Below are 21,532 nucleotides of genomic sequence, written 5' to 3' on the forward strand. Positions count from 1 at the left end.
CCGCCTCATCTGCCAATATTTTAAATCAGAAAGATACATGTTTTAATTGGTTTTATTTGATATTTTAAAATGCTTATAGGTGGGTCTACTTAAAATGAAATAAATATTTATTTTCTTCTCTCTTTTTACACTTCTAAACAGTCTTTAAAAGAGGTTATTAAGTTGTTATTTTGATACTATAAGAAAGTAAGACTGAAGTATCAGAATTGGTATTTTTTCCTGGTGGTATAATCAATAGAAACAGTAGCCAATTTACTTACCTAACCACATCTCTATATTAATTCCTGAGGAGGCAAATGATATAACCATGTGACTACTCAGCCTCAACTGACTGAATTAGGAAATAATGGTATTCCCACAATAACCAGAAAGTCCTCAGAAAACTGGGCAAACAATACTCCTATGTTCAATTTTTTCCTCTTTTGAATTGCCTTTTCAGTTTATCTACATGCAATTAATATATATTCACTGAGGTCATCTCATGTGTGAGAGGATGTTTTTCATATTTATTTTTAAATAAATACAAATACATTTTATTTTTTTTAATAAAATTAAATACACTTAACTAATGATTACAAAAAGCAATAGACATATTTATATAGGTTATCAACAATCACAATTCAGTTTTCTAAACTATATCCTTTCAGTTGTATTACAAATAGAAAAAAAGCACACTATGTGGCCACTAAGTCATTAATAAAAGGTCTGTATTACTGAAGAATTCACAATTTTTAAAATGAGTGAAATCAACTTTTTAAAAATCTTGCTCATTGGCATATGACCTCTAAATTGATTTATTTAGGCTTGAGTTTTTTAATTTGTTTGACATTTAATATTCTCAACTGACTTTAATCTCAAATTATCACCACCCCATTGCTTCAGTTATATGCCTACACTAATTTTTGGTGACTTCACTGACTGGTTTCTTGAGCCTTCCTATTCCACATTGATCTCGATGAAGTAGTTAATAAATTTCACACAAAATCTCCTAACCCAGTTTACTACATATTGACATGACATTCTTTGCTCATCTCTCTGCCTACATTTAGTGTATATACTAGTACAAAGACACTTGTCTGTTACTTGCCTGTTTCCTCTTATGAGTTCTGAGGTATAGAGGATAAGAACTATTTTTCAGCTCTGAATATACCACTGAGCAATACCTGGTACATAGTAGATATCTACAAACATCTGAAGTATGAATTTTATAAATTGTGATAAAATGCAATCCAGAATGTGTTATGAATATATCAAATTTATAGCTTAAATTTTTTATGTCTCAAATTTATTTACTTGAGAGTTAAGCATCCCCCTCTCCTACTCTCCCTTACCTTCCTGCTCTTCTTTCTTACCTTCTCCCCCACTCCTCTCCAACCTCCCTTCAACTTCTCTCTCCCCTTGTGTTTGTGTGTACAGAAATTCTGTGAACAGGATCACCAGAAATATATATTAAATTTGCTCTGTTGCTCTACACATATGTGCAGACCATGCACAACCAACACAACAGATACATAATACTTGTTAACTGATAAATGATACTGCCTTACCACAGATATGAAAACAAGTGAGGCAAACTCAGACTCCTCATACATGAAAGCTATGGTTGTTTTAGTAGAAACACTCAAAAGACATCATTGTCAATGAAAAACAAAACAAAACATTTAGTCTTGGTAAGACTACAGAAATGGCTTCATTTATCACATAATATAAAATGGAAAAACATCATTGATTTTTACCAAATAATTGTTACCTTTTCTGATCTTTTAAGGGGTAAATGAATTTGACATGTTATTTTTGTCCCTACTCCAAACTTAATGTTTCAAAGAAACTTATTTTGGATAGTGTATCATCAGACAGGATTCTAAAATACACTCTTAGATGGAATTAGATCACCAGCACTCAGAACCCATAAAATTAATGGAATAATTGATAATATTAAAAACAGTAACAGTAAATTTAAATAAAAATCAACTATAAAGTATGTGCTTGAAAATATTTTGTTTTGCATTAAATTACTACGCACTCAAAAATAATCAAAGTATGTGCTTGAAAATATTTTGTTTTGCATTAAATTACTGCACATTCAAAAATAATCCTGTGAGGCAGGTACTACCTCTGTGCAAAGGCAAGCAAGGAGGGGTGATATGTCTCATGCAGGCAACACTGCTGAAAAGAGGACAGGTCTGGATTCTGACTAGAAGGTTTTCTTAACCACTATGCTCTGCCTTTTTCATATTCATTGACCATACATTTGTGGTTAATATACATATTAAGTATAATATTATTCAATTTCTTCTAATTGAAAATCATAATATAAAAGCATACAAGACTACACATGTCCCTTTACCTCCCAGAGTTATAGTTTTAGCAAAATGGAACTTGGAGGGAACCTGGAATATCTACCTAGCAATTATTTAGTATTTTCTTAACTTTCAGCTCCAGGTTTCCTTGCAACTAAGATTATGCAAAAAAAAAAAAAAAAAAAAAAGAGGAATAAGATGGTTAGATGATGCATATGAAAGTATTTTAGAAAGTATAAAACACTAAGCCAATGCTAATTACTGTTATTAATATTATTATAGCTCTTGTACAATCAGTGACATAAAAATATTAAAAAAAATTTAGCCATCCATGCTCCCCTTCAATATTTGATTTTCCATACCTGTATATGATAGAACAGGAAATATAAACCTATCCATGAAATCAACTAAAATAACGAAGCAAAAAAAAAATTACATTGCAATATTTTTATACTTTAAATGGAGTGAAAGAAATTTTTGAAACTCAAAATTAGAAATATGTAAGATAGAAAACAAAAACACTTCGGCCAAACTGTTATGATTCTGAGAAAATCCACATTGACCTTAAAGTTTTCTGATAAACAGAACACATATCTTATGCTTTAACAAATTTATGTAAATGTATTTAGCGAAAAACTTTTAAAATGTGCTTTTTTTTGGCTTTTATTCACTTTTTCTATACTATAGGGAAATATAAACAAAATTCTAAAGAGTTAAGTTTAAACATGTTTAAAAGATGAGTAAAAATCACATTACTTCTCAGTCTTGAGGAATTTTTTTAAGTTGCTCTTCTTAAATATTAATTTTTTATATGACAATGAAAAACTACTCTGCTTTTAACTATAATGGTCATTGAAAGTAATAAAATAATGATAACAATATTACAAGATAATATTGCGCACACACACACACACACACACACTATCCTTTTAAAAAACAGTTTTATGATGTGCTGGATAGTGTGTGAGTTTGTATGGACATAAAATAGTGAATGTGACAGATGGTCCCTATTTTCACTGAGGATTCAATTTACCAAGGAAGACACATGTTTAAGAGTTTTTCAAAAATAATTTTGATAAATCCAATGAAAGAGAAGTGGAAAGTGCTATAAATGTGTAAAAGGAAACATCAGCCCGGAGTGAGGCTTTAGGAAAGGTCTAAGGAAATGAGGTCCGAAGACCAAGGATTTCACCAGATGTGGCAGGGAGTGTGTGAAGGATTGTGTGGGATGAATCCAGGTGTTTGGGGGTTTACACCAAAAGACACAGGGCTCAGAGGAGAAGCAGGCTGGTGCACTCAATGAACTAAAAGATGGCATGCTTGTCTGGAGCTGAGAGATCAAGGGGAAACCCATGGGAGTCCTCCAATGTAAGGCTGTCAGGTCATCTAGAAGATCCCAGTTACTGAAGACTTTTAAGCAGGACAGTAACATGATCAGAAAATGGGGGGAAATATATTTAAAAACTCATGAAACTCAAAGGGAGATATATAAAATTACATAAAAAACAAATACTCAGAAATTTTGGAACCATTAGGAGATTATTGATTTCAAAGTTAGAGAAATGCTCAATTTAGATAATATACTGAGAAGGAATCTATAAAAAAGGGGTTTTAGAGTTAAAATTAGAAGCCAAAGACAAATAAATAATAAAACTACAGAAGTTCTCTCAGACTTATACCAAAGAATAACCTCAAAAATTTCTAAAACAGAATAGACACTCTGATTGTCCCAGCTGATTATATACAGTTCAAGTGTGCATAGCAAAACTTCCAAGCAAGTATCAGAATAAAACAAAGCCATCTGTACCTGAAACTTAGTGGCTGCATATAACTTAAAATTAATAACTTTAAATAAGAAAGTTCTAATAAAATTTCATAATGTGAACTATTTGTTATTTCTTGGTTAGTATTTTCCTGTGGGTGAAGCATGTTCTGGAGAGCTAGGGCACTGATAAATCTGGGAACTGCATAAACTTTCTGGAATACTTATTTTCACTTGAACTGTATATAATCAGCTGCACAAAGGTTCAGAAGAGAAGTGATTGAGTTTTAAGAGGCTCAACACAATCAGAGATTTAATCCCCTGATGGGGATTAACTGAGTGGTAACTGAATTGGTAGGTTGGAGGAGGTGGGAATTGGGACACGGCTACAGGGTATATACTTGTATCTGGCAAGTGGATACCTCTCTTCCTGCTTACTGATCATCATATGAGTTGCTTCCCTCATTTTGTGTCCCAAGGAATGGAGCAGGTCTTTTATGAACTAAGACCTCTGAAACCCTGAGTCTTCAAATAAACTTTTTCTCCTCTACAGTTGTTCTGGTTGAGTCCTTTTAGTCACGGCAGCAAAAAGCTGACTAAAACATTCATAGGGCCCAACTTTTCATAAGGGTATACTTGAACAGATTTGTTGTGCAGCCAAGGCCAGTTGCTTCTATGGAACCAATGCTGACTTTGGTTAAGGATGCAAAGCCTGCCAAGTCCATCCAGGAAACCTGGCCTGGTACCTGGCTGATGGGCTGCAAATTCCCAGGCCAGGAAAGTTATTTCCTGACAGGCCAGGAATGTTAATAAATTTTGAAAATGCTGAGAAGAGAGGAATATACTCAAAGGTTCAGTAGTACAGATAAACTCCAACAAATGCTTTTTGGACTTCCAAACTTGCAGTCAGCAAATAAGAGAAACTTTTAAAAATCCAGGGTCTGGGGTTATAGGTCAGTGAAAGAAGTGCACATGTGAAGCACTAGGTTTGATCCTTAGCATCACATAAAAATAAATAAAATAAAGGTATTGTGTCCATCTAAAACTACAAAACAAAACAAAAAACTCAATATGAGACTTCATATGAAAACTTCTAGATCAAAATGATCAAAATGCATAAATCTAAAGTTCTGAAGCTTTTCTCATAGAATGTTTTCCATAGTCTAAAAGCTGGTAAAATCCTTCAAAACTCAAATGTTAAAAAGATTGTTATTGACCAAATAGAATAGAAAAACTATATTGGTTAATTTTTATGTTTCATAATTCAACATCCTTCAGATAATAACTTTCACATATTCATTCCTATTTTAAAAAATATTTTGCTCATCAAAATATTCTTGAGCCTTGGTTTTCACATTTATGACACAGGTATCCTGGTGGACAAGTATCTCAAAGAAGACTAATAATAATGACTTAAAATGTTATTACATGACTGCTACATATTACTTATGTTTAATATAACAAACAGCAATAATAAAACTCAGAATGATTAAAATCAGAATAATAATTCCAGTTTTAAAAAATAGTTTAGCATAGTGTTGTCAGCAATATTCCATAAAATATAAGCTTTTTGGTATCATGTTTAATAGTAGTTATACAATAACTTAAATTTTGAATCTAAGCATGATAGCATATTCAAGAAATAAAGTTATGATTTTATATTTTAAACCAGGAAAGCTAAACCAGTATATTCTACAAGATTTATGTGATATATAATATTAGTTAACATTTTAAACACAGACTGGTAACTCACACTTACCCATAAAATTGAGATAGCCTTCTCCTCCAAGCGCATGAGTAATGAGTCGAATCATTTTATGAAGCTGTATTCCACGATCAATAACTGGAGTAAAAGGAGCTAGAACACTCATGTTTGTATACATTTCAGCATCCATCAACCAAAATGCCAGTGTCTTATCACCAACCAGTGCCTACAGAAATAAAAGTCAGTGAAATAAATGAAGAGCAGAGGTATTAAGAAGTAGTGATTTACACTAGAACAACATGAGGCTACATAGGAGGGAAACCATGTAGGAGACGTTTTTGGATTAGTATTAATTTCATGTATTTTCCAATGGTTACTTTCTATGCTGAACGTGGGCTGGCTGGTAAAAATACCTTACAAATTTACATATTTGTTTTAAGATTGATTCTTATTTTTAAAAAAGCTTGAAGAAACTCATGATAAGGTACCTGAATATTTGTTATACTTAGCCTGATGTTTAATATTTTCTTAAACAGACATTTATTTATTTATTTATTTGCGGTGCTGGGGATCAAACCCAGGGACTTGTGCTTGCAACTCAAGCACTCTACTGACTGAGCTATCTCCCCAGCCCCTTAAACAGACATTTATTATAACAGAAAGAATACTACATAGATTTTTAAAATTTTATGCTGAGACAATGGACATTTCTTAAAAAATCATTTATATATACACTTAAGATAATGTTATATGTATAAAATGTATTGCACTCTTTTTTTCTGCCATTTTTCTTAAATATAAATTTATTTTCTCACTGTATTTGCTATTTAATCAAAATTTAGTTTGTTTTTATCTGAAAGATGATAATAGATAATTGAGGCATATAACTCAAATGCCCTGAGAAGTAAAAGGGAGGCTTTCTAACAATCTGAACTATTTAAGGCTAAAAACAGTAAAGTATTCATCACTGATAAAACAATAACGTATAGTGAAATGTATGACAGAATATAATTTGCAATCTCAGTATATAATTACAATTATTTTCAGTTCTAGAAAAAAATTCACTTACAAACCTATGAAATCACTAACCTATTTTAATAAAAATGACTCCTTCAAAGTACTATTACAAGTTCTATATCTATAGCACTAGTCAGCACTAGTTCTTAAGCAATTTCTTTCCTAATTATTTTGAATTGTTTGTTTAAATTTACTTTGAATCTACCTGAACTTGTGATCCACCTGCCTCAGCCTCCCGAGTTGCTAGGATTACAGGCATATGCTACCAGGCCTGGCCTGAATCTTTGAAGTACAAAATAATTCTTGGGAAATCTGTTTCTTTACAGATTGGGTAGAAAGTTATAACAACAAATATCAGTTTCTTCTTAAAATTGCTTATTCCATTCATGTTATCTTTTATTCATACAAAATTTACATGCTGGGAATTCACCATGTACTATAACTTCTAGAAGTCTACAATACACAAAAAAAGAAATAATTTATACATATATTTTCCTTGTTCACTATGTTATATATTTGGGGATAGGTTCTCATTCCTCATCATCCCCCACCCTTTAAATGAATATTATTATTTTCCAGTTTGGGTCTTGATTTTTTAATAAGTATCTATTTCATCTGGTTTATGGTCAAGCGTATCATCTCTTTTTGTTGAGAAGAAGGCACTACCGTAATTCAAAAGATGCAAAATTTAGGATAAATCTACTTCTTGTGTCAGAAAATTTCTGTAAAATGTCAAAAAATAAATATTTTAAACACTGTGAGTCATTTTCTCTGTCTCAATTATTCAAAGCTGCCATTTGGTGGAACAAAAAGTACATAAGTAAATCAGCATGGCTGCATTCAAATTAACTTTCTTCACAGATTAACTTTATTTACAGAAACAGACAGCAGATAGCATTTCATCACTGGGCTTTAGAGCCAATCTCTAAATCCCTACTTTACTTACACTTTAACAATTACAGGAGAAACCTGTACATCAAATGGCCAATTTCTTCTAAAACAACACAGAAATTTAGTACTTTAGTTTCAATTTTCTTAATTAAAAAAAAACTTTTTACCTCATATTTATCTATAAAAATATTTTTATATTTAAATGATAATGAGATATATATTGAGAGAGAGACAGAGACAGAGACAGAGAAATGAATTTATGCATAAATTCATTTACCTGATCATGGCTCTCTGCATAAGCAATGCACTTTTCAAGGTAGCGTCTATTTGTGAGAGTGTACACTATATTGCCCATATTCCAATCTTCATCTTTAAATTCTTTAAGGAGCTATACATAAAAGAGAAAAATAAACTTCTGAGTAAACCACTATTTGTCTTACTTTAAGTCTCAATCTGAGTGCATACATCACATCAGTCTACATCATTTGACTTGTAGATAAAAGCTCATCTACATAGCAACATCATTGTTTAAATTCTTACTGAAATTAGTTTTGTACAAAATACTTAATAGAAATTGATAAAGGATGTGTGCTGGAGTGTGTGGTTTGCTTTTGTTCAGATGGTATAATTACACTTTAGGAGCTCTGCCACTCTTCTTTCCTGTAATAAGTGCTAGTGTGATCAGTGCCCACAGTACAGTGTTGTAGCATAATATGTCTTCCTATAACATTCACCAACTAAAATTATACTTATACATTTTTACACTTGAATAAAAAGTTTTAGCAGGAAGGGTGTATTGTTCCATTTTCAATGATAACCGAAATAATTATTTCAAAGTTTAAAGGCTAATTTTCATAAAATATTTATCATTATAATAGACCATACTGATTTTGTTGCCACTTCATTTTCTTCCACCCTGTAACATTGACTTTGATGCTACTGACCTTGACAACATATCAGATAGTTGCCTTCTGGGTCAGTAATTGCTCCTTTTTAAGTAAATACTTAAATAACAGTGTAAATAACACTGATGGCACTCTCCCTTTCCCAAAAATTCTATTTCTTGGTCTACCACTATGAATCCCATTTAATTTTTTCCACCACTCTAGACAACTTGGAAAATTTTCTTTCTCTACCTATCTAAAAGCCAATGTCCCTCAAGGTTATGTCCTAAACATAACCTCTCTTTTTTATTCAACATACTCTTTCCTCAAGATCCACTTCTCTTCTCTCTTCAGTGCCAAACACATTCCGTGACAGGCAGAATTCTATGATGGCCCACATGGTTCCTACTCCCTCCTATTTAATCCCCTTACCTCAGAGGTTGGTGTAATCTTTGAATTTACACAGAAACTCCAAAGAAAATGTGATAAAATAACTGAATAATATTTTAAGCTGCTAAATACGTGGTAATTTGTTACATAACAAATGGAAAATAAGCACCAATTTTGGTACAGAATGCACTATAATTGATACATGCAGAAATACTCTCTGATGAGATGAATTTATTTCTAGGCAAATTTTCACAAATTGTAGTTGTTTTCCTTTGCTAACTTACTACTCTGTAGTTCACACTTGTTTATCCAGTCATTGAGCACCAGAGACAGACCACAGCAAGCAGAATGAGTGTTACCCACAGATGTTCACAAACTAATTCCCACAACTTGTGAATTCATACTTATACTTTATACTTTAGAGACATTATGGACTAGCTGAAGTTAAGAACATTGAGATGGGAAGATTATCCTGGATTACCTGGATGGGCCCATGTAATGATAATGGGATCCTTCTAAACAGAAAATGTGAGTCAGAGTAGGAAAGAAATATGAAGATGCTATCCTGCTGGCTTTGAAGACAGAAGAAAGAGTCACAAGTCAAGGAACAGAAGTGGCATTTAGGAGCTAGAAAAGTTAAGAAAATGAGTTCTTTCCTGGAGCCTCCCAAAGTCATACAACACTGCCAACACCTTGATTTTGGCTTAGCAAGGCATGTTTCAGAATTTTGACAACAGAACTGTATAAAGTTGGTGCTTTTTTTAAAAATAAATTTTACTTTCTTTTTTCTAATTAGTTGTAGATGACAGTAGAATGCATTTATACATTCTGATAGATCATACATAAGTGAATATAATCTCTCATTTTTCTGATTATACATATTGCAGGATCACATTGGGCATGCAGTCATACATGTATATGAGGTAATAATGTCTGTTTCACTCTACTAGCATTCCTACCCCCATACCCCTTCCCTTCCTTTCACTCCCCCCTACCTAATATAGAGTCTCTATTCTTCCCTATCCCCACCCCACTTATTGTGAAATAGCTTTCACATATCGGAGAAAACATTCACCTTTGGTTTTTTGGGATTTAGCTTATTTTACTTAGCATGATGTTCTCTGACTCTATTCATTTAACCAGTAAATGCCACAATTACATTCTTCTTTAAAGCTGAGTTATATTCCATCACACACACACACACACACACACACACACACACACACACACCACATTTTCTTTATCCATTAATCTGTTGAAGGGTACCAAGGTTGGTTCCATAGCTTAGCTATTATGAATTGAGCTGCTATAAACATTGATGTGGCTATGTCAACTGTAATATGTTAATTTTAAGTCCTTTGGGTATAAACTGAGTCAAATGGTGGTTCAATTCCAAGTTTTCTTAGAAATCTCCATACTTCTTTCCATAATGGTTGTACAAATTTGCATTCCCACCAGCAATGTATGAGTGTACCTTTTTCCCCACATCGTAGTCAACATTTATTGTTGCTTGTATTCTTGATAATTGCCATTCTGAATGGAGATGGAGTGAGATGAAATCTGAAGTTTGTGTTGTTTTAAGCCACTAAGTTTGTGGTAATTATAGATAACAATAGGAAACTAATGTGTAGACCTACACAAATGTGCCCAACTAATTTATTTACTTCTGCAGTACTGGGCATCAAACCCAGGGTCTCATACTTGCTAGGTAAGTACTCTAACATCCCCAGTCCCTCAACTAATTTTTGGCAAAGGCAATTTAATGGAAGGACAGACTTTTCAATAAATGATGCTAAAAGAAATAGACATCTACATGCAAAAAAAAAAAAAAAAAACCCTAATAATAAATTAATTCCTAGGCAAAGTCAATCTAAGATTTTTAATCCTGCACAAAGATTAACCCAAAATGGATTTTTTTAAATAACTCAATATAGATCATAGACTTAACTATAAGAAGTAAAACTGTCACAAACATATAGTAGAGAGCATTGGAAAACCAGAGTTCTGAAACTCAATATCAAAAGAAAGAAAAAAAAAATTTGGCCTTTAAAATTCCACAAAAAATCCAACTGGGAAATGATCAAAAGACATAAATAGGCATCTTACCAAACAAAGCATAGAGAAGTCAAACAGGAATGTGTAACATATTTACCATCTTAATCCAATAAGAAATTTAATGGCTTAAAATACAGATTAAAATATAGATTAAATACAGATTAAAACCATAGTGACATATCTCTATTACCTATTAGAATAAATAAAATAAAAAGTAGCAACAATAACATACTGGTAAAAACAGAATCAAGATTTCTTGAAAGTTGCTGGAAGGAATATAAAATAGTTCAGTGACTCTGGAAAACAGTTTCTTTAAAAATTAAACAGAACTGTGGTGACTCAGTAATTGCACTGCTGACATCACATAGTATTGAAACTTTTGGTCACATAAAAAGTTGAACATAAACGTTCATAGGGACTTTAAAAATAATAGTCACAATGCAGAAAGAGCCCAGATGTTTTCCAGTGGATGAATGAGTAAACAAACTGGTATATTCATAGCATGGAATATTATTCAGAGATAAAATGGAATCCACGACTGATACATGCCAATAACCTGGATAAATCTCCAGAGAATTCTGCTAAGTAAATGTGCCAATCCAGCAACGTTACATACTGAATTAATAAAATTGAAGAAACAGAGATCATGTCAGTAATGGCCAGGGGTTTAGAAGTGATTGTGGGTAAGAAAGAGATGTGGCTTAAAAGGCAGCAGGAGGTACCTTGTATTCAGGAGATATTCTGCACACTAATTAGTCAATGGTGATATACTGGTTGTGATATAGTACTAAAGCATTGCAACATGGTACCATTGAGAAAATTATTTTTTATAATTAAAGTGAATTTACCATTCTTTCAATTTTAAAACCTTAGTTAGAATTATTTGTTAACTAAATAAGCCAAAATGATATTGCAAATCACTGGTTATAAAATAATACAAATGGAACATACCTTGCTTTCCTATAACAAAAAGATGAATAAAATCTAGCATTCTAATCTTATTTATACCCTATGGGTCGATCACTGTGTATGCCAGATACATTCTAAAAACAGATGTCTTTTGATTGAATACTCTTGCATGTTTTATTGTCATTTGGTGGAATAACAGTTGTTTTTTTAAATGCACACTTTAATGCAAAAGTAGAGGAAAACTACTCTGCCTAAGGGTGTTTAAAAATATATTATTTGAACTCTCTAGTTTTATATAAACTAAGGATCCCACTTTGATGATGCAAAAATAATTTTAAGTAATTTCATAAAATAGAAGTCAATGGTATGAATCTACATCGTGCACAATCATAGCAACAAAGTGATGTACCCCATTTGTGTACAATGAATCAAAATGCAGTCTGTAAAAAAATAAAAAAATAAACAAATAATTTTAGAAAGAAGGAAGTCAACATCAGTCTTCAGAAAATTTGTAATCCAGGAAAACAAGATGATCCTATTATATAAGAAAGACACCTTCTTTCCAACTTGTATGACACACTGCCTACTACTAATAGTACCTTCAGTGTACACACTATTAAAATATTTATTAGGTTAAACTTAAAGATTTGGGGAAAAAACTATCATAATATTCCATGAAGGATATAGCCTAATGGGAGCTATGAGTATATGGGAAATAATTCTAAGTTGATATACACATTGGAATATTCTTTAATTTGCACAAAGAATAGTGAAAGTTTTCAGCAAGAGGTGAAAAAGTAAGATTTGACAATTTTAAGGAAGTCTATAGGAAAGCCTAGAATAGTAAAATATGTGGACTGATAATTTAAAAATTACAGCATTGATAAATTTAAAAATCATAGCACTGTAAAAAGATAACAAATATAAGGAAGACTTTCAATGTATTAAAGTCAGAACAGTCATCTGCCTGCTTGATTTCTTAGTCTAACAATGTTTGTAAAATGCTTGTTTGTGGATCTGACGTATAAAGAATCATTGCAACTGGTGGAGCAGAAGTCATAATAAGTCCCTTGGGGGATACAGAAAGATAGCAGGAAATTATTACAAAAACCACATCTTTCAGAGTAGGTTCTATGTTTTTTCTATACAAAGTTAAGTGTTTTTCTTACTCTGATCACATGGAACCAGTTCATTCCCATACTAGAGGAAAGTTATGATTATTTATATAGATACATATGTCTGACACTAGACAAATTCAGCCCCTGCTCAAAGACACGGCCTCTCGAAAATGTTCTGAATCAAACCTAAGTTTACATAATGACTTTGGTCCTTTAGGCAAACATTAAAATTAAAAAAATGTGTAATCCAAAAATGACTTGAACCATCGTTAAATTTAATAAAACTGCATTGAGAATTACTGTATAAAGTAAAATGCATAATTATTCATTCTCAGAGTCTGACACACAGTAAGGACTTTCAAAGCTGAATGAAGGAACGTATATATATAAATTTGCTGAGGAAATACCATACTATAAAGCAAGTACTGGAGAAATTGAGGAGTAACTTCTATATTAATGGTTGCTATCTAGTCAGAAATGAACCCCTTCATAAAATTCAATGCATTTTAAGGACTGAGCAAAAAGTTTCATACAATCACATTGATAATGCCAGTTTCTATTTATACAGCCATACTATATTACTCATACCTTCCCTTGACTGAACAACATAAATGTGAATAGTTAATAGTATCAATTTTAAAGTTTGAGAATCACCTTATTAATAAGTATATGAATAGATATACTAATGGGAGAATTTAATACTTCAATTATATCTGTACCTAATGATCATTAATAAGAAATAGTTTCAAGAAAAAATAAACCAACCTAGCATCCACAGGAAAAAAAATGTTTCCATGAAATCTTACCTGGATCCATTTATCTGGAATTGCCATTGCTAATCGATAGTCAAATCCACCACCTCCCTGGGAAATTGGAGAACACAGAGCTGGCATTCCTGATACATCCTAAAATGAAGTACATTATTATTATCAGTTCATATTGCTCAAACTTTTAGTAAATATTGTCCTGGCAGTAAAGTTTAAGCCAATAAACTAAAACAATAAATAAGGGCATATATTTGGGTTTTTTTTTTAACACCATTGTAAAAGTAGATAAAATTGTGATATCATGTCTCATTTCCAAATAAGATTTTTGTTCAGTGTTTTCACTTCAGGATAACTTCAATCCCATGAGGATGTTTTCTTATTTTCCTTAGTATCACCTTGAGAACACAAAATAGTGAAACTATTATAACTAAAACATGGTTTCTTAGAAACATTTTCAATTACTTAGTGCTTTTATCAAACAGAAAAATACGTGTGGTATATATCTGCTATACTTTTCTCCTCATATACAGTCTTACACAGAGTATGCTTATGTGCTAGCTTCTGAAGAAATGGAAAGCAAGCTAGACAATGAAGCCTGAAGCAGGAAAATGGCTTTCACTATCCTGGGTTACACTTGGAAGGGGTCTTCGGAACTACCTAGTGGGACTTCTTCATTGAGCAGGTACAGAAACAAAGGTTGATATAGGTGAAGGGATCTCAAAAGCAAGAGATGTACTGACGGTAGAGAAAGAACTCAAATATCACCCTTTCACAGTCTTTCTACTCTCATGGCAAAACTAGACTATAGATGATCAAAAAGTTAATCAAACACATAGATGAGTTTTAAAATTAAGTGGAAGGACCCAGATGTAACAAAGGATAGCAACAAATATAACAAAATATGAGCTAAGCATTATGATTTCTATTATTTTCAAATAAATCCTTTTGCTCTGCTTCATTTCTACAGTCACAAACCTATGTAACTTCATTACTGCTTGCCTAGACCATTATGTTCACAAACAGAATTTCCCGTTTCCAGTTTTTCTTTCTAAAAATTTATATGAGTTTCCTCTACTACCCTTTAATAAATTTTGAAAACAATAGAAAACTCAAATTCCTTAACTGCAGATTCAATTAGCAATCAGACATTAAGCATTTTCTATATAATTTATTATTCAATTATCTGATTTTGCACTCCATTTTAGAATATATAATCCATAAGGGCAAGGATTTGTTGTTGCTGTTGTGGTTTACTTACATATGCCAAGAACCTAGAATAATAATATAGAACTTGGTCCAAAGTACATTTTCAATAAATATTTGTTCAGTGAATAAGTAAAGGTGTTCTGAGGAACTTAAAAATAAATAAGATATCATATGTGATATTCATAATGTATGACCTAAATATACACTCTCATATGTACACATACACAGATTTTCATGAGATGACAATGCAACGTAATTGTGATAACTGACTAAAGTACACAGAAATGGTAAGATTCAACATCTACCCACAATGATTTCCTACTACTTAATTTCAACTACTAAATATTTTGGATACTTTGAAATTTTTCATAAACTTGTCACAGCTTTTTTATAAGAGTCATTGCCCAAATTATACCTTGCATCATTATCCTTATTTCTTATGAAAGATTATCCTATTCTATGAACTCTTTGAGATAGCTTAAGTATTGCTGCTTCTACAATATCATCCCTAAATTCTTCCCACAGAAATGCTAGGGATAAGAGAATTATATGACTTCTAGGCACTCACAATGTAATTTATTATTTTCTTATGGAAGAGGGACATAAGTAAATGTACTATATGGTGGGACACAACTATAAGAAAATAATTTGTCAACAGTATTTTATTTGAGCATATAGTTTTCTATGATATATTAAATGAAAAAAGTGGTCAACAGAAGACATTTTAAAAATCATATATATCAAAATATAAGTTACAGTTTCAGATATTATAGGTAGTCAGTTTGATTCATGATAGAAACTGGCTCAATATATATATTAAACATCTGGCACCATATTGGTACTAGAATCCCAAAGGGTTTTAATGAGAGTTCACCATCAGGAATAATGGGTAACAGTTCAGTTTTAAAGAAGAAAAAACTTTTTTTTTTTCTTAGAAAATTTCTAAGGTGTGTTCTGTGTGATTTTATCTAAAAATTGTTTAGGAAATAGAATCTACTAAGAAATACATAAACATCAATTGGTTTGGTTTACTAAATCTTAATCCTAAAACGCTGTCCCATTAATACATATGAGTTATCTGTACCTCTCTTTTGTGAGTGGAGAGATGGTGAGTATAGTTTTAAAAATCTTAAAGAAGCTGTGTGCAACAGAACACACCTGTAATCCTAGTGAATCTGAAGGCTGGGGTAGAAGGATTACAAATTATAGGACAATCTCAAAATAAAAAATAAAAAGGGCTGTGTATGTACAGTACCCCTGGGTCCAATCCCCAATATTAAAAAAAATTAAAGAAAACCAAAAATAAATATAAAAGTCACTAAAATAAACACATTCCAAATATAAAATGCTGATGTCTATTGACGCAGCATGTGAACATGATTATGTTTTTGAATTAAATTTAAATATTTCTAATTCTTTAATATTTAAAAAGCACTTATGACTATTCCAGTGGGGGAAAATGCAATTAAAATATTTTCAATTAATAACTGTGTAGAACCACAGATATATACTAAAAAGAAAGGGGTTCAATTTTTATAATTGTCATACAAAAATTCATATTTCTAATATAGGACTTTATATAAAACCACATTACTTATTCGTTATGATACTTTCTTTTCTTAAAAAAAAAAGTTCATGAGGATCAATTCCACATTTTGAAGAGACTCCCACTAGACAGAAAAGTGATGTATTGAAATTGAAGTAGTTTTCAATTTAAGTAGAATAAATTGAAGACACATCTTGTTTAAAAAAAATCTAAAAGCTAGTAATATAAAGTAGGATAAAGTCTCAAAGTTCCATTGGTAGAAACACTGATAATCAGACAAGAGCTCCCTAGATGATGAAACTATTTTACTTGAAATGAATGGGAAGATCAATGTAACAATTTTAACTTTCATGTATTAAATAATTGCTTCTTTTTCTTTAGTCCCACTTTTGATTTGCTCTGTCATTAATTGTTTGTAGTAATTTGTCACATATAATATCTCTGCTTTTGGATTGCAACAAATGTAATTGACAAAATAATTAATTTTTTGATGTTTGACAGATAAAATTAAAATAGTATATAAAAGAAGAAACAAAAGTTAAAAAAAAGTACTGTGATCAATATTAAAAAACATTCAACACATTAAGTATTTTATTAGTACAAGTATTAGCCAGACTTAGGTGCTAAGATCAAATGTACACAGTTTATACAGGTGGATACAGAGTGTGATTAATACTATCTAAACTTATAGCTTTTGGTTTGTTTTTAATACTACATGAGAACTTATTTCAGGAGTTTAGGGTTAACACTCTATTCCCAGAGGATACTAGGGAGGCAAAAGATCTAAAGGGAATAAAACTGTTCTGTGTCTAAACAATAAAATTATACCACTACAGGTCTTTTTACGTTTTCAGAAAACATGAGTAGAAAAAGGTTAAACAAATAATAAATACCATAAATAAAGAGACTAACTACTACATTTCATTCCAATGAACTAAATGCCAACGTTATAGACATATACCTTCATTCTGACTCCTTTTAAACATAGCCTTATTATTCGTATGTGCCCACCACTACACTTGTATAGAACAGTTTTAACATGGTAAATTCAATTTTAATAATAATTCCTATTTAGAGGACTAGGAAAACCAGGGGGATTTTAGTACTAAATCTAAATTAGCATAAGCATTTAACAAACTTCTTAATTTATCACATTTATCACCAAGAGGGGAATTGTCAATTATGCATCTACCAAATTATATCATTACAGAGCAGCTTTGGGACAGTTAATCATGAACTTTCACTAATCATGAATAACTAGTGAACATTTGGCAATCTGAGAGCAATAACGTAAACAAGAAAGGTAATTGCATCAGAATAAAGAAGGGTTCAGAGAAGCTTGTAGGGAGCGATCCATGCCATCTCTAATAATTAAACCAAAAAAGATTTAAAAAGAAAGGAAGAAATAGAAGCACATTAATATTCAATTCTTTTCTCTCAAGGCAGAAGGTCTCAAGGCAGAAGGACCTGTCCACTGATTAGGATATTTTACTTTCTAACAACTGGCATTTTCTTTTCAACAATGGAATGGTAACAAGTAATTAGTGTATATTATCCTGTAATAGGAAAACAGTGAATTTTACATAATGTTCCACCCATACAAGACAGCTGTACTATATTTAGGGTATAATTTCATTTATATGATTACTAACAACATGAGATTAATTACTCAAATACTGTAAGCTAACAAAATACTCTATATTAAAGAGGATCAGAAGGTAAGAGATCATATGACTTTACCTCAGCTATTGTTATAGAATCTGGATACAATGTGTGAACCAAATGATTTGCCAACATGAGATAAATCAAGGCATCTTCATCAACTTGTAGTCCAAAATATTCATTGTAATCACCTGAAAAACTTTGACCTGAAGAATGGAAGATCAATAAGGATATATTACGTTGACATAATCAAATAAAGTACTTAGAGTCAATATGAATTGTGTTATTACAGCAAAGTATAATGATAATTTTGCAATCAGCAAACGTACTAATGCAGAAAAGTACCTGAAATAAACATTTAGAGTCCAGACAACCTTGAAAATCAATGTTTGTTTGACAAAAAGAGGTGGAAGAGGTCTGGGCTTGTAGCTCATAAGTAAAGTATTTGCGAGAATGCTGGAGGCCCTGGGTTTGATACTTGCCACGAAAGCAATAATAATAATGACAAATTTTAAGATTTAATATAATAACTAAATTTCACAGAAGAAAAATGCAGTGACATGCTACTGAAAGAAACTCTAAATTTCAAATTTTAGATAAGTTTTCTGTCACATCAAGAAAATATTAATGTTACATTTCAGTATTCTAATAGATTCCTCTCAGATAAAGGGGATAAGAAAGTTATGAAATTAAGGTAAATCAGCACTATGTTAAATATGTGCTTCAATTTATGTAATACATAATTTTCTAGGATAACAAATAGATTATAATTAAACACCTTACTACCTCCTTTCCTTTGTCTCCAAACTTTGGTAGTTTATGGTATATTTTAGTTATTGGAATTATATCATTTACTTCCTGTTCTTTCAATATTTGCTCTTATTTTTATAATTCAAATCAGTGTTTGATACCAAGACCACAGCCCCTGCTTACCTATATCTAAATTTTTATATTTTGATTCTTTTTTTGTTTGTTTGTTTCAGTTTGTTAGATTTGATTGCTGAGAGATATTTTGACATATAATTATGGAAGTTTTATTCCTCAAAGTTCATGTTTATACCTTAACAGTAATTCAGCTACCAAACTTCCTTTTTGTGATATTATTGTTCTTTTTATTTTAAAATATTCAGTTGACAAAAATAAACATTTTGAAAAATTCAAGATAATGATTTAACATAGGTATGCTGATTACCACAAATTAATTACATTCATCTCCACCCACAGTTAAAATTTGTGTTTGACAATATAGTAATACTAACTATCGTCACTGTGTTTTACATTACATCCCTAAAATTTGTCTTACACTAATAAGTTTGTATCCTTTGACCAAAATTGTCCCATTCCATGTACCTCCCAGCTTCTGGCAACCACCATTCAACTCTCGAATTCTTGATTTAACTTTGTTTCCCTAAGAATTATGTAGACATGGCTTCTAGCAATAGATTACTACGAATTCGGCCATTTATTCATCCATCATACAATTACCTTTTCTTCCTAGATACCTCCATTTCCTTTCTCATAAATTTCTCTATCACAGATTTTATAAAGATTCTATAAATTAAATACTTTATTAATGTTAATAATCAATATATTGTATGTTCTTTTGCTGTGCAGTTTCAGGCTTGGTTTTGTTTGTCATTCCAAGGGGGAAAAACATGCAAAGTAATCAGAATGTTTTCCTTTACCATTTCTTGAGCTCTTTACTGATAAAAAGCATATCCCTCGCCCATGAAAATGAACTTTGGTTATAATCTTTCTTGATTTCCACCATGCTTGCATTTGTACTCACAAAATAGCCTTCTCCCCAAACTGGAGGATAGATATGAATGGCATGTAGGGTATTTTGTAGGCTCAACTTGTTTCAGGCGCACATTTCAGAGGCAGCACCATGATTGAAAGTAAGTAACATACTCTAAATCTTAAGTTTCTCTTCTTAGTAGCCATTTTCCAAGATTCCAGTTTAAACATTTTCTCCCTTTGTTTTGTTGTTGCTGGTGAGCATTTGGCAATTTTAAAAAAGTGCCCATATTATCTAAGTTATATTATCTATTCAGGGATTAAGATACTGAGATCCCACTCTGCATAACTTTTAAACTGATCAATATTTTTAATTCATAAATTTACAATTTAATTTGAACTGAGTAAATCTATATTTAAGATACCAATTTTCTTCAATGTATAATATGCAAAAAATCTTAGGCCTTCACAAATGCTCTTATTTATCATTTTCTGTTATTTTTCATCATAAATGTTGTCATGTTCATATGCTGAGGATATTGTAATACATGGTTTCCTTAAACATTTTTTAAAACTATATATAAGAATAACATACAAAGATATATTACAAAGGAAACCATTATCTTTTATTTGCTTATGAATGTATTTATACCCTACTTCTTGCCAAAAAAGTATCAGAAGTAATTACAAAGAATATATACACAATGAGCAACTAAGAATCAAGCCACAAGTAGTGGTCATTGCGGTTTCTGTAACTGAACCCCAAAATTGGTTATAGTCTTCCAGTAAAAAAAAAAAAAATAATAATGAATTAAATCATTAGCTACATCAATAATATATCAATTACCTACCTATTCCATGGTGATGATACAGCATGGATGTAACACCATCAAAACGAAATCCATCAAAGCAATATTCTTCCAACCACCATCTTATGTTGGACAGAAGGAATCTTAAAACTTCCCAGCTAAAATATCAGACAAATATGCACTTGTTAAATAGTGTTCTCATTATACATTCTTTTGGTTAACAGTAGTAATTAAAATCATGACATTCCAGGAACATAGCATACAAAACCCAGAAAACTAACAAATAATATCTCATTTGTTTAATAAAACGTATTCTCAAAGGAAATGTACCAAATTTATTTTAGCCAAAAATATGTCACTTAATATATAAGAAAAACTAAGGAAATGAGAAATACAAATTAAGTGGATCCCAAGATCAGAGACTTTGTTTTGTTCAAAGATGGGTTGCTAGCAACCAGAATGGTCATTTTATATAACAGGGCTAAAAAATATGTACATTACTTATCTCTAAATTTTTACATATATTTTTCAGAAGTGGGGTTTTTCCTCCTTTCAAAAATATACATTTTTATTATCAGTGCTTTCAATTATTACTTAAAATATTTTTCATTATAATTTCAAACAGATATAATTCAGAATAAAGAATAAAAGAAAGACTAAGATTCTACCACATGGTAAGCAATATTACATTTACAAGACTCTTGTTTTCTAGAGGCAAAAAAGAAAAAAAGAAAGAAAGAAAAAGAAAAAGAAAGCCAATTACTAAAAAACACA

The 21,532-nt window shown here is 31.3% G+C and overlaps 1 protein-coding gene across 2 annotated transcripts in view; it reads right to left on the minus strand.

Moving 5' to 3' along the window:
- Positions 1–21,532, minus strand: part of GBE1 (1,4-alpha-glucan branching enzyme 1) — a 309,783-nt gene that overhangs the window by 118,355 nt on the left and 169,896 nt on the right. For both annotated transcript variants that reach the window (XM_079156010.1, XM_079156011.1), the window contains exons 8-12: positions 20,801–20,916; positions 18,291–18,418; positions 13,838–13,936; positions 7,953–8,063; positions 5,822–5,993 (exon numbers count right to left, since the gene is read on the minus strand). In XM_079156010.1, the coding sequence (XP_079012136.1) occupies positions 5,822–5,993; positions 7,953–8,063; positions 13,838–13,936; positions 18,291–18,418; positions 20,801–20,916 (626 nt within the window). The remainder of the gene's footprint in view (positions 1–5,821; positions 5,994–7,952; positions 8,064–13,837; positions 13,937–18,290; positions 18,419–20,800; positions 20,917–21,532) is intronic.

This window comes from Sciurus vulgaris (genome assembly GCF_902686455.1).
Source record: "Sciurus vulgaris genome assembly, chromosome: 10".
NCBI classification, from domain to species: Eukaryota; Metazoa; Chordata; class Mammalia; order Rodentia; family Sciuridae; genus Sciurus; species Sciurus vulgaris.